Source organism: Metarhizium brunneum, chromosome 2 (assembly GCF_013426205.1).
Source record: "Metarhizium brunneum chromosome 2, complete sequence".
NCBI lineage: Eukaryota > Fungi > Ascomycota > Sordariomycetes > Hypocreales > Clavicipitaceae > Metarhizium > Metarhizium brunneum.
Genome location: NC_089423.1, coordinates 575,915 through 590,556, shown reverse-complemented (window position 1 = coordinate 590,556; position 14,642 = coordinate 575,915). Strand labels below are relative to the sequence as shown.

At 54.2% G+C, this 14,642-nt stretch overlaps 2 protein-coding genes across 2 annotated transcripts; both read left to right on the top strand.

The window, feature by feature from the left end:
* Nucleotides 1-5,467: 5,467 nt before the first annotated feature.
* pyp1 (Tyrosine-protein phosphatase 1) lies at nucleotides 5,468-8,200 on the top strand (the record flags this gene model as incomplete). The annotated part of the gene is made up of 2 exons (XM_014687614.2): nucleotides 5,468-7,078; nucleotides 7,160-8,200. The coding sequence occupies 2 exons, from the start codon at nucleotides 5,468-5,470 to the stop codon at nucleotides 8,198-8,200; spliced, it is 2,652 nt and encodes an 883-aa protein (XP_014543100.2).
* Nucleotides 8,201-10,086: 1,886 nt separating this feature from the next.
* TCP11L1 (T-complex protein 11-like protein 1) lies at nucleotides 10,087-13,083 on the top strand (the record flags this gene model as incomplete). Its single annotated transcript, XM_014687613.1, has 1 exon — nucleotides 10,087-13,083. One exon carries the CDS (start codon nucleotides 10,087-10,089, stop codon nucleotides 13,081-13,083), a length of 2,997 nt encoding a protein of 998 aa, XP_014543099.1.
* Nucleotides 13,084-14,642: the final 1,559 nt, after the last annotated feature.

The following is a 14,642-nucleotide window of genomic DNA, read 5'->3' as shown; positions in this document are numbered from 1 at the left end:
TCGGAGTCTGACGGAATCCGGTTGGGTAGTGTGCTTCATACAAGACTGTCAACTTGGCTTCACCAACATTAGTAGGAGTTTGGCAGAATTTGTATACAAATGGAGACTTACCCAGTAACAGTCAACTTGAGGTATCATATTATAAACATCATTTGGTTGACTGCCCTCGGCCTGGCTATTGAAGCCGGGTTCGATTAGTCAGGCATCAAACTCGACGAGAGGGCGTTGATGGGTGGATCAGGGCGGAGGCGGGAGTCCGTTCCGTAGATTTTGGAACTGGACTCAGTCCAAGGCACATAATTTATCACATGGTCGCGATTCAAGCCAGAGAAAAGCAGCAATTCGGAACAGGGCGATGGGGTTGGCAACGAAGAATGCTTGCGCAGCTGGTATCATATTCGATAGTCATGACAACGAAGCTGTCTCTCAAGCGCCTGTATGTATGTAGGACGGAGTAGCTTCGGTCTCGGCTCCGTTGAGAAGCCAACTGCTCTCGGATGTGGGGCAAGTGAACTGAACCCATTCTCTCCTTCCATGTCATGCATGATGAAATTGCCAGCCACAAAGCAGACGAGGGGGCAGAGACGATCCATTCCCGTCGCGGATGCTGCTGTGTTACCTGACGGTGTGCCTCAACCACAGAGCTGTGCCAAGTTCTCCGTACCGCGGAGAATGGCCGCCAGCGCTATTATAGCCACAAGGCCCTGAGTCCCGAGCCATCTGTAGGGATCAAGGCTGCCGGAAGCCGTCGTGCGAAAACAAGGCATGCTTGGAGCCAACAAGTCGACGCTACGAGCTAGTGTCGGACCAGCACCCGTCCGGCACACACACCGGTGGTCCATTGTTGAGCACGCGAGGGTCTAGAATCATGGATCGGCATGACGTTGGAGGAGATCTGCACAACAGGCCTCAGTTGCGGCGTAAACTTGAGCAAATGAAATGCCATCTGACGGCCTATCCTTGGCGAAGGCGGTAGCATCTTGACAAAACAGGCTGTCTCTTGTGACTGAGATGCCAATTGAGAGACGCCGAGACGGTTCGACAGTCACAGAAGTGTTGGAACCTGCACTCCGTGTTCTGGCCATGCAACTACATATTGTGCATGGCCACCTTGGCTGCCGGAAGCGATGAACCAGCAGGCGACAACTCTCTGCGTCTCGTGCCTCGAGGTGAACAGTACAGCATGCCCTGGACCTCGCAAGCCATTCGTGCTGTCTTTTCCCCAACCAACACCCAAGTCATATCCCACCACAAACAACCGGCGACAGGCAGGCCACGTCTTGTCGTGCAGAACCCCCTCTCCCAGCCTGCGGTCTGCAAAAGGACCCTGCATCTTGGCTCCAGTCGCAGTTGCAAACGCAAGGGGCGCGGTTGGATGTCAGATGGGAATCTTGGGCGTGTTTGGTTGGCTGTCAATGCACCAAAAGCTTGTATAGGCGAGGGATGTCGGTCGACGTGATGGGGGCGCCTTTCGGCGGAAATGGCATTCCCCTAAACCCCCTCTTGGCAGTGCTTCGGCAACTTCTGACGGATGGGACACTGAAGCTCGATCTCGTACTGTGTAGTGACAATATTGGATTGACATGATAAAAGGTGAAGGCGGCATCAACACAATTCGACTGTCGAGGACTCGAGTGTCACAAAGCAGCTTTTTTTCACGTCTGGTGCGGATATTGAGAGCCTGGCAACTTGGCAACTTGTAGTAGCCAGGCAGTCGGTCGCTCCTGCCAGAAGTTGCGACTTGAACCGAGCCACACTACCACCACTGACGACTCCATGTCAAGTTTTTCTGTCTTTTAGAAAGCAGTCTACCATTCATGTACAATGTATTTGAAACTGCCAGCGAGTTCGACCAAGGTGTCAGCCTCATCCCCAGAGTCGACAGAGTGCAAAGCCTCCAACGCAATGAGCCAACAGGAATGGAGTCCTTCTTGGTGTCGCCCTTGATTTCATTCCCTGCACCCGCATAATACGGTTTAGGGGCAGGCCGTCACGACTTGACTGCCCGTCATACCCGCCATTTCGCTAGCGGCTATTTACATGCAACATGGAGCCATGAAGCCCCTTGAGGGGCGTTTGTTGGGTGTTGTGTACGCCGTAGGGTTATCGGAATCGTACCATCCCAGCGCTAAGAGGCTGTTCAGTAGTATGTGGATAGTCCATAATTCCATGTCCCCTTTGAGATTCTGTAAACTACCTACCTAGGTACGGAGTACATAGACACACACACACTCGCGCGCACGCACGCACGCACACAACACTACATCCCGCTGCCGCTGTGCGAGGGCCCAGAGCAGCTTATTTCCATGAGGGATGGTGGTATTGCAGGCGAGCTTGGATACAATGGGTTGCAACGGGCCCCGGATGGCAGCCTCACTGCCGTCACTTGAAAAATTGCCTTGTTCGAGTTCAAAACGGCAGACAGGCCACTGTACATACACCGAACACATGACCTGTGCAGTGGGTTTATCAGCAGAGAAGCACGTGAAGCATACGGAGTACCAGAAGTCGATGCCAGTTGAGTGCCTGTAGGAGCAGAGCAGCCTTGGGCTAAGCAAGCGTGACGAGCTCGACGTTCTGATAAGGAACAACTGACACGACACATCTGACGTCATGCCTTTGCACTTTGTTACGGTTTGCGTTACGACTTTTTGTATCTCTGCCGAGCCCATAGGCCGAGCAGTGTCTGCAACAGCAACATGAGACAGATGAAGAAGCAAAGACGGGCTGCAGAGGGAAGCAAAATTAATTCACCCATCAATGGTGGTGAAGACTCAGCTTTCCTGCCTGGCTGCATTGTGCAGGATACTGACGGGAAATTTGCATCTCCGCACGGTGTAGTACCAGATGATGGCCAAGTCGACTCGCCGAAGAATAGGCATGACGTCGCGGCCTGATGCAACTCGGCTACAGTCTGACTTGACACACTGGGTGGTTTGCAGCCATTCGTCCTATTTCTCTTGATTGGGTTTGCAATGCGCACCAAGGTTTCGCGTCCCGGATTGTGGTAAATGCGGTACCATTGCTATTGCTGGCTCTCTACAGGGTAAGTAGATGGCGCCTAGGAGTACTCCGTAGACGGGCTGCAAAAGGCATTGTGCCATCATCCTCATTGGGGGCTTCTTGCTTGGATGCAATGGAAGCAACATTGTATTGGCATCCAGGCGCAGCAAGGAAATTCAACTCGCCCAGATGGCTCAACTACTTGGATGATTCGAACTCGCCTTTGATACGGACGGAGTATTGCGCCATGGTTGCAATGGTGGTTCGTCTGGACGTACTGTACGTCCCTTAGTCAGTGGCTGGAACGGTTACCCAGAGGGGTCTTGCACACGACAGTGCTTTCTGCACTCGGTACGGTGAGAAGCGGCGGCAACGGGCGAGTGGAGCGTCCAATGTTCGATGTGGATTCTCGAGAATCGAAAAGGGTCTCGACTCGAATCGCCAAGTGTCCTGCGGTGCTGTGACGTTTTGCTGGGGCGCCACGCATGTGTTGGTTGGTGGAAGGCACACGCGAGCCCCTCTGACGCCGTCAGGGAACAGTCAACGGGGCACTCCTGTTGTCTGTGTGAATACGGAGTACGGAGTAGGGCGTTTTGATGGCGCCCCTGGCAGCGCTACGATCAACGATGGCAGCGCAGTGGGATCCTGGGCGGAGACGCTCGGCGCCTTGATGACGATGGGCCGTGGAGCTGGATAGGATGTCTTGACGAGGAATAGCAGCCAGAATAGAGGCGGTGGTGGGCGGTATTCTTTTGAACCGGAATGGAGGGCGCAAGAGCCTGGTCGAGTCAGCAGTCCAGAACGTTGCAAGCAGTAGCTACAGAGTATCGGTACTCGGTGCGGAACCTGGAGGTGAAGCCCTCGTGGCAGCTTTACGTAAGTCGCGACGTGTCTGGGTCGACATTGAATAATGCTGCTTTTTGACTTTGACCTTGGACTCGAGCTCAGGTACCGGCTACTGCCGCCGGTTTCGCGGTGGCTGGCCAAACCCACAGCAGGCGGTGCTCCGTACTGGACACCATGTACAGTGGGTGTAGTACTCCGTACCAGCTTCATCAACATGCAATCGACAAACCAGAAAGCTTGGCTCACAATCCCGGCGACGTCTTTTCTCCGAATTGCACGGCTGTGGACCCCAACTCGGACGAGATGCAAGCAGGCAGCATGGAATTGTCTCGAACGTGCCGACTCGGTCAGATGTTGCAGTCGCAATACCGGGCGAGAATAGCGTGTTCAATGTCCGGTGCCAATTCATCTCGAACGAGGTGGGCTTTGCATCGACGTGGAGCTGGTGAATGCCGCTCCATGGTCATCCGCATGCACATGCACACCACGACCTGTCAGCCAGTGCCATGGCCGAAAGAGGCTCTCTCCCGGCTGCTCGATTACCTACATGCGCCTGGCCTCTGTGTTACCCTGAGCGTGCAAGTGTGCAGGCAGCGTCAAGGTCTGGCCGCAAGCCTCATCACGCTCAAGCCCCAGGCCCCGAGCTTGCAGCCTCACGCCGTGCCTGGGTTCTGACCGCCGCCCCGTCTCTTTCGTCTCGTCGTCAATCCTTTGCGAATTCGGGGTCCCTGTCGATTGGCACGAGCAGAGCGCAGGGCGCAGACTCACTCCTTTTTTAGTCGTCTTGGCTGCTCCCCCCTGACCCTTGGACGACGACCCTTCTTGCTCGCCCTTGCGCTTCTCGCCTTTATTCTGGGCCACGGATTGATTACGTTGCGGCTTGGAAATCACCCGTCTGTTTAAACTTCTGCCAGGCCAGCGCCACTGATCGCGAGACCCGCGGCTCTGGGCCCTGTCCTGTTCGCCACCCAAGTCCGTCTCAGTCGCAGGCCTGTCTCTGCCGCAAGTCAGGGTCCCCTACCATTTGCGTGCTGCTCCGTCTCGCCTTACCGCCACTCTGGACCTCTGACGTCGGTGTCGGGTGTGTGTCGGGTGTGTGTGTGCGAGTGTGTGCGTGCGCGCGCGCCGCTGTGTGTGTGGAATCCTCCGTACATCATTACCCACTTTGCCATTGTCGTCGACTTCACCCTTCATCTTTGATTCATTTTTTCTTTACTTCCGTCTTTGACTTGTTTCCCTTCTTCATTCTTGTCGACGCCGGCAACCTGACATGTTGGGCACCCAGCACAATATACTTTGGACCATCATCAAAAAACTTCATTTCTACCAACACAACCTTTCGCCATGCGCCTGCTCTAGGACCTCGAGCATTTGTGCTGCACATAGTGCTTCGTCGCCTGCATCATCCCGACTCACCCACCGTCTACCAACACGGCTTGCTTAGTCCATCATGAAGACTCAATCGCGGCATTCCCCTGCCGCAGTCAGCCCTTATTCCCACCACCACTCTCATGGCTCACGTCCGCATAGGGCCACCAAGCCCACCACCTCACCAGCAACCTCGCCGCGAGCGCCATATTCCGTCGGTCAAAATTACCCGCCAATGCTGTCTCCTACCATGGCCGTAGAAAGTGCCCGGGCTCCAAGTCCCAATTACTTTGGCCTGGTCATCGAACCCAGCAATGACCCCAGGGGGTCGTCTGCTCTAGCCAGAGAGAACTGGAGTCCTGGCTCGTCTGTCAAGTCCTTTGCCGCAGCGCTGCCAAAACAAATCACCTTGGACCCGAATCCCGAATTCGAAGCCTTCAGGAAGGCTGCCGATCTGAACAGGGGCAAGTCCTTCTCACTCGCCACATCTCATGTCATGTTGCCGACCTCACACCCGACTCCTGTCCGGCCCCGACCGCCTAGGTGGCACACGTATACAAGCGATACTGGCTCCGATGCCTCGTTTCCAAAGTCCATCAGGTCCCTCAAGCCAAAACTGACAAGCAAGAGCGAGGTCGACCATGACAGCCTTCACGACTCCGCCTATGTTTCCTCGGATTCGAAACGCAACTCGGAGTCGTCATTAATACCGCCAACCCAGATCACGGCTTCGATGCCTTTTGAGTCGCCTCGACAAATCGAGACGCCTCATCGGCGACCTCATCAACCCCGAACAGACCCCCACGATTCCCTTCTATCCTTGACCCTGCCCCAACCGGATCCCCCTTCACCCGAGCTGGCCAATATAACGCGTGCTACGACTCTACCGCCAAAGTTGGAAATGGGTCCGTCATCCATGATATCCGGTAGTCAACTCCAAGCCTTGATGGAAACCGTCGCCGAGGGCAAGATGCTCTTGTTGGACATCCGCTCTTCCCAGAGCTTTGCACACTCTCGCATCCAGGGGGCATTGAACCTGTGTATACCAACCACACTGCTCAAGCGTTCAACTTTTGACCTCAAAAAGCTACAGCAAACATTTCAGGGAAATTTGGATTCAGAGCACTTCTCTAAATGGCGAGACACGGACTGGATTGTAGTCTATGATGCGCATGCGTCCGATAAGCGCGACGCCGTTACAGCGCAGAATATGATCAAGAAGTTTACCAATGAGGGCTACCAAGGAAATACTGCAATTCTTCGCGGCGGATTCACAATGTTCAGCGCCATATTCCCCGAACTCGTCGACACTTCGTCGACCAATCCACCATCGTCTACACAGGAGAATTGTGGCAATACCAGCAAAAGCACGCTTGCTCCGGTCATAGGCGGCGTCAATCTCCCCATGACCGGGAACGATCACAACCCATTCTTCTCTAATATCAGACAGAATATGGATCTCGCCGATGGTGTGGGCCAATTTGAAATTGGGCGACCCCAGGATCTGGAATCGCCATTATTGCCCACATGGCTCCGCGATGCATCATCCCGGAGTGATCATGGCAAAAAGGTCTCTAACAAGTTTTTAAACATCGAACTCGACGAACAGTCACGCATGCGGACTGCATATGCAGCCTTTCAACCTAACCAAAAGCCGCAAGACTGCAGGTTCCAATTATCAGGCGTTGAAAAAGGAACCAAGAACCGCTACAAGGACATATTGCCCTTTGAGCATGCCAGAGTCCGGCTCAGGGAAACACGCAGCGGGTCGTGTGACTACGTCAACGCAAGCCACCTGTCTGCATCAAGGAGCAATAAGCGATACATTGCTACCCAAGGGCCACTGCCCGCGACGTATGAGGTGGGTTTCTGAATCCTTTTGCGTTTGCTCGTTGATGTCTAGAGCAAGCCCGTGAAATCTCCAGCTAACACGCCCATCTAGGACTTTTGGTCAGTCATTTGGGAGCAAGATGTCCGCGTCATCGTCATGTTGACGGCCGAGAGTGAAGGCGGCCAACTCAAGTGCCACCCGTACTGGAAAGGTAGAGATTTTGGACCCATCAGGCTGAAGGCATTATCGGAAAAGAAGGCTTCTCTAGACATTGATAAGCACCGATCCGAATCGAGCCCGACCCCCACCTCGTCCTCGTCCCATGAGTTTGGACGCAAGCGCGCGAACACGACAACTACCTTTCCGTCATCAAGTCCAGCAAGGGCACAAAGCCAGGGACAGTCAGAGACGCCATATGTCACGATTAGAAAGTTTGCACTATCTCATGCCGCGCACCCTTTTGCGCCGATTCGAGAAATCACCCACCTGCATTTTGCGGCCTGGCCAGACTTTGGAACTCCTGCTCAGCCGTCACACCTGCTAGCCCTGGTTGAACTCGCCAACGTGATGCAGCGAGCCGCCAGGCCAGTGGAGACGACGTCAATGGGCTCCAAGATACCAACCATTGACTCGATCCCGGTAACCTGGTATGATGAACCGGAAGAGGACGCCAATTCTCGGCCCATGTTGGTACATTGCTCAGCAGGATGTGGACGCACAGGAGCTTTCTGCACAGTTGACAGCGTCATTGACATGCTCAAACGCCAGCGACAGGCCAATGTCTCAGGGCCACAAACGAAAGACGGCGACGGCGACGTCAAAATGAGCACTCACGACGAATTCGCTTTCCCAATGACGACCAAGGATGGCGCCTCTCGAGGCTTCTTGGATAGAGTCACGGGTGGCCATAATTCACAGACATGGGAGTCATTTGACATGGATACGACTTGGATACGAGACGACGGCGTGGATTTGATCCAAAAGACAGTTCAAGATTTCCGAGAACAAAGGCTTAGCATGGTCCAGAGTCTTAGGCAGTACGTGCTGTGTTACGAAACCATTCTGGAATGGCTCAATAGGATGCAAGACAAGACCTGGAGTAGTATGGGAGGTCGGGTACGAAGCGGTAGTCTCCAACAAGTGAGGAGCTGAGAGTAAGATATTGAGGAAACGGGCGGGCCTTTTGGTGATGGGAGAGTCGGCCAAATATCAGAACACGGTCAAGGAAATGGACATTGCATTATAGCGTCGCACGGCATAAAACGAGCTGGCATGAGGATAAGCGGGACATATACATGGAATCGGCGAAATTATTTGGGTTTAAACCACTTGTCCAGCTAGAGGAGAGATTCGGGCAACATGAAAAGGGGGGTGGGGTTTGTTTTGGGATTGATATTGAGACCAGGATAACTTCCTGAGTCTTGGGAAATTTACACGAGCGACAGCAAGCACCTCGAGGACAGAGGTTGCTAGAAATGCCACTGTGGACATGACAGCAACACGGTTGGGCGAGCCCGAAACACGTAGGCAGCAGCCGTGAGCACCTAGATGTGTAGCAGCGTTACGAATAGGAATAATTGACATGATATGATAACTGGACGCTGTCGTGCCGCCCGCTTTATCCGTCAGCGAATACGTAGTCGAGCCACTATGCCTGCCCCGTATCCCATTGAGTGTGCAAAGGTGCCTGGCCGCCCTTGTAACGGCAGTGTTCACCGTCAGTCATGTGATGTGTCAGCTTTTTGCAACCCTGCATCATTAGTCTCCTATCCCTGCCCAGGTTAGGCCAAACCAGGAGGTAAGATTCCGTCCATGTTCCCAAGATCTCATGCAATGCAAGTTCTGGACGCTCTCCTGCATGGCACATGGCACCTCGCGCCTTCCAGATTCCGAGTCCGGGCGACGCCGCTCCTGCCGACGCTGGGTGTGGACAGCGGCCTTGTCCAAGGTGGTAGTACTCCGTAGTACTACGGAGCATTGTTATTGTTATTGTTAGTTTTACTTTCCTTTTTTTGGCCAGCTGTCTCGGGCCTCTGCAGCAAAGCATCAGACAGTAGCGCCGTCGTGCGATGCCTCGTTGGTCCTGCTTGGCTCGGGCCGTGGCACGCACGAGCCACGACTATTGATTGCGCATTTTTACACCCTCTTCACGTCAGGCTCATTGTGAGGAGTTGAAGATGCTGGTTCCGCCCCACCCATCCGAAACTGGAACCTTCCAGCGCGGAAGGAATCGAGTGGTCGGTCGGAGCGCCTTCCCAAACTTGCCATGACCATCAATGGGTGGCGGCTAGCGATACGGGCCTCTGCGATAACCTTCTCCTCTACATCCTCTCGCCGCTGGAATCGAATATACGAGTTGTGCAGGGCGTGGTTTTGATGACGTCCGGTGCTTCCCAGTTGTCAGAAGACGCCGTGTGCTATTGCCGCCACCATCGCCACGCTCCAGCCTTCAGCCTCTCCCCGCTGCACCGTATCTGGCTTCGTCACTGGACTAGATTGGCGGCGGCGTGAACTTGATCAACTTCTTTTGTTTTTGACGATTGTCTGAAAACAATTCGACATTTCTGTACAGGAGTGCAAGCGGACCGATTTTGTTGCTGTTTATCAAGTCCTCGAACGGATTGTCGCTTCCCTTCGTCCTCAACCTCGACTGAACCTTATAGTGCGTGCACAGGCCACTGAGCGTTGCCTCCGAGTCGGTCAGCTGTCGACGGTCAACTATTCGACTCGACGTCGCCGCCTCACGATAATCCATTTGGCTCGACTGTTCGCTTTCGTAGCGCAAATACACTGCGCTCTATTGCACACCGTTGTCATCCTCGTCCTCATCCAGGTTCTGGGAGAGGGGGGTTGTTCCGCGCGTCGTCGCCACCCCGCGAACTCTGAGGTCTGACTCGGACTTGTTGTGCGGCTGGTACCGCAAACGGTTGCGGCGTACTTTATTTCGAATTTCCCAAAAAAGTTAAAACTCCCACCTTTCGGATAGTACACATTTCTCCTACAAAACAGCCGCAGCATCGTCTACTCCGACAGACACGATGCATCGCCCTTCCCCCGACCTTAGCGAACCCTCGCGCAATCTCGAAGAATCCAACTGCCCTACTTCCGACGACGCGACAGCGATGGATTTGGACCTTGCTATGCCGCCCTCTGACGATGACGTGCTTGAACATGATAACAGAATATATACCCCGCCCCCGAGAGTCGCTGCCCGCTTCTATCGCCCGTCGCAAGCCCGTCGCAGAGACTCGGCGGCTTCGTCGCGACGCAATTCCATCTCGTCTGCGCACTCGCGCTGCTCCTCTCTTCACCACGGCCCATCCCGCAACGACAATGACCAGAGCAAGTATGTCGCACAGCACCTTCGACGAGCCTCGTTTCTGGAGGACCGACGAGCCCGTCTTGCTGACCGGGCCGCCCATGCCGAAAAGGTGCGACATCGTGCTGCGCTTGCCAAGGCTGCACCTCGCGGCCCAACCGCGTCCGAGCTACGCACGCTTGCTGCGCAACAGGCTCGGGAACGCAATCTTGCCGAGATTGTTGCCAATTGCGCAGAGGAGGTGCGAAAGGCGAAACAAGTTGCCGAACTTACCAAGGAGAGAAGGGAGCAGGAGATTGCCAAGATGCGCGCCCAAATGGAGGAGCGCATGGCTGAGGCAGAGAGGAGGAGAGAGGAGCTCCTAAACAAAAGCGCCACGAAGCGGGTGCGTGGCCAGAGCGTCATGGCCAGAAAAGCAAACGAAACCCTGGCGCAAGTAAAGGAGGATACGAAACCTAGGCTGAGCCAAGACGATGCTGCTGCATGCATTCAAGGATGGTGGAGGGGCCGCACTCGAAAACGCATCATACAAGAGTTCAACAGCCTGGGTCTATCCGTAGACGGCATTCGAGATACGTCTTTCGATACAGTGGTGGAACTATTGGCGCAGGAAAAGGTTCTCATAGTCACGGCACGGCTGCTAAGGATCTGTGGTCTCAAAGAAGGAGAGCCGAGGTCCGTGGACGAAATGGCTGCTGTTCGCACATTCTTGAGTGCATTCCTCATCTTGGGTCATCCTACCCAAGTCCTCATCAACAAGAACGGGGGCGAACCCGATGCCCTGGGCTCTCACCGGTTACCGAGTACAGACTTGGCGAACCCCCAATTGCAGGATTTGGTTGGCAAGGCCAAAGATCTTCTGGTCAACTTTGAAAACATCTTTGTTCGACTGACCGCGTCCAACCGATATACCATGCCGCCGGCTCTGGAATCCACTCTTCCTGAAGCATATGCCGTGTTTTACAACGCCTTCATTGCGTGGAAGTCCCGCGATTCCAACGCACTGATTGAAGTCATGCTGATGCAGTTTGTGGAGCTGGATGCAATCTTCCAAACGGTCAAAGATACCACAGGCGACGCCGCGGCTAGTCTTTACCGCCAAAGCATCGAGGACTCTCAACTTATGCTCATAGTGCGAATCAAGAAGCTGGCCGGCGCGGAGAAGGGCAAGAAGCTAATCTTCAAGGCGGTAAGTGAGGCGAGGAAGTCTCGCAAGGCAAAGAAACAGACTGGGGACATGAAGCCGCGAGTTGCCGAGGGATCTGCTGGTGATGTGACGGCCACGGCTTCCAGCCTCGTGTCGTCTGAGGCGCAAACCCTCACTCCACCGGCGACACCTTCAGGCAGAAGCGAAAGTAAGCTGGCCGTGGCCAAGACTGGGCTCAACGGCTTGCTCCCCGATAATCGCATTATCGTACATGAACTGGCAATCAACAAAGAGTATCAAGTTCCATCCGAGGAGTATGTCGAGCAGCAGGCTGTTCTTGCACGGCCGCTGTATATGCAGATGCGCGCTGCCATGGCTGAGAATGATGCCGAGTCAAATTTCAGGTATTTCATTCTTATGGCGAAGAATATCAAAGAGAAGCTGCAGCGTCTATTGAAACCCGGCAATTCCATGTATAACTTCATTGGAGAGATTATAGACCCCGAATTGGCTGAGAGACAGTTCGTTGTGGGCAGTTTCTCATACGAGAAGTTCTTCACGGCCATGGGCTCGTTGATTCCCAAATTGTGCGCCCCATTCCGAGACGATGAAGCCAAGGATCTGGTGCAGAATAAACTAAGCGACGGCGATTTGATTGATCGGGTCGAGGCGTTGAACAGCTTCATCGACGTGATGCTTTGCGACTACATCAACTATCTACTGCGTATCGCGGCGCCACAGCTCATAGATTGTGCTGCTCCGTACGAAGCGAAACGGTTCTCGACAGATGTTGAGGAGGGTGATATGGATCTACACATTGCCGAGGCTGCTTGGAGATTGGCCACGACCAAGGTCATGAATGAGGTGCAGAAGCGCGACCCCGAGGGTATCAACCATCCAAAGTCGAAGCCCGGGGCTGCTCGGTTCTATGCCCAGATGCTGGTGGATGTTTTCACCCAGCCCACACCAGTGAAGCTGGAGCAGATACCCGAAATGCTGCGGCTTGACCACCGACGAATCAACGAAGTGTCTTGCATGATTCAGCGCATCATTACCGCCGGGGCCGTACTGCTGCAGTGCAAGAACCTCCTCAAGAGAGATGTTCGCTCCGCGTGGAAGACGGAAGCAAACCGCATCATGACTGTTCTCGAAGCCAACCATTCGTCATTGGATGCCACGGTGCAGGGAACAATGGCGGCTCTCGAAGCAGGCCGGTCCATGCCGGCCGTCACCAAGTCCCATCTGCGGGCGCTTGTGACCAAGGTCCTCAAGGCGAGCCAAGAAATGTCGCAACAAAACATCGAGCCCAGGGAGCCCGTGCTGCGGCTACTCTTGACGCGCTTGAGGGGCAATATTCTTGCCAGACTTGCGCCAGGCTCGGCGAGTGAGAAGGTCAAGGCGGCGAATACGGCGGGCGAGAGACTGGCCAGCTTGGGGTTGTCCGAGTTTGTCGAGCGGGTTCGAGGTATTTCCGACTTGTTGGACAAGGTTGGGATTGTGGACAGGGCGGCACACGGCGCTTGGTGGGATGAGATTGCGACAAAGGTGCAGCAGGAGGAGACAGCGTGATGGGCGCGGGTGCATGAAGGTGTCGGTATGGGATTGAAATTGAAGCATGGGAGCGCAATGGGCTAGGACTCGATTGAATAATGTTATTTACGAATGACGCATGGTGAGGACCTTGTTTTTTTTTTGAACGGCGTTGCGGACGGATGAATACTGGTTCAGCGGCATGCTTAGTTGGGCTCATTTAGGGTACTGCATGGTGTATTTATGTATATTTTTCTCAGCCGTGGTTTGACATTACTTATTGGCTAGCGCTTCAAGACTTGTTGGTTTACTAGTTACTAGTTGCTGTGTGTAATGCGTATGACGTGATGTCTGCTGGACTGTTTTCGGTCCGTGCCATTCGACTGGGAACCTGGGCGTCTTGTACCGATCTTGATTCGGGCCGGATAGATGCGATGGAGTTGGTGGCTCCAGGTCGATGGCCATGTTGAAAGACGGTCTGATTTGGCTCCCAGCACCGCTTGCTGAAGGTGTACTCGTCGATGTGTTTGGACCGACGGCGTCGTTGCTTGTCGGCTGGGGGCATCGAGTTGCACAAATGGAGGGCTTGGGGTGTTTACTGACCGACCTGTTACGGAGGTTTGCTGAATGTCGAGGAGGTTTGCCTGAGATTGGTTAAAGTAAGGCTGCCTAGCTGATTGACGGCCTGGTTACTCGCTTTACACAGTTTTCCTTATTTCCAAGGCGGTCTGCTTCAGTTGTTTAAAACATGACGGCTGCCCAACAAATGGGATGGTGCCATGGGTCCATCCAAGGCACAGTATACTATCAAACCGCAAACCCGGCTACAAGTATGTTCTAAAAAACGTTTTGCAAGTACCAGCACCTGGCTCCTGGATGCAAATGCACGACACCCTCCATCTCATCACGCACAGTGTGCAACACAGTGTGGGCCACAATCCGCACACATCCAACGTGCTCCTTTCCAGTATCACTGCCTCAACGCGCATGAAATTTCTCTCACGCATAGTCCCGACGACGGCGCGATTACTGGCGGCCGCGTGTGGCCTGTATCACGACTTGTATTAATACTGTACCATATCTGTGTATTCTTTGCAGAGTTCTTTTATTGTTTCTTCTTTTCATCGTCCTCTGCCACTTGTGTGCGTCGGGCCCCGACTGCAACGTACAAAAGTGCCAGTTCGAACGTTGCGCCGCTTTGCGATTCACGCGGAGCTACACGGACGGGTACGGTAGCCCGTCCTTGGGACGAACAGCGCCCACAGCCACCATACGACGTCTTCAATTGAGCTAGATTGCTGCCCGGAACAGCCCGTTGATAGAAGGCGGGAAGGAAAAACAAAAAGTCTGCTGTTGGGGACCAAGCTTCGGAAGCACGGCTGGCCAATTGACAAATTTACGGGGGTTCAGCCATGTCGACATGCCTGATGTGGCAACTCGGCGGTCTTGGTCGTGCTCCTTGGTGGAGACGAGCCGTGCTGTTGACCCGAAGCAAGGCGGCCTTTGGAGCCGTTGATGGGACGAGGGCGTTGAGCTGCCTGGTGTCGAATTCGGCCTCGGCCTTGGTTTGGCCTGCGGAATCTTCAAACGCGCTTTCG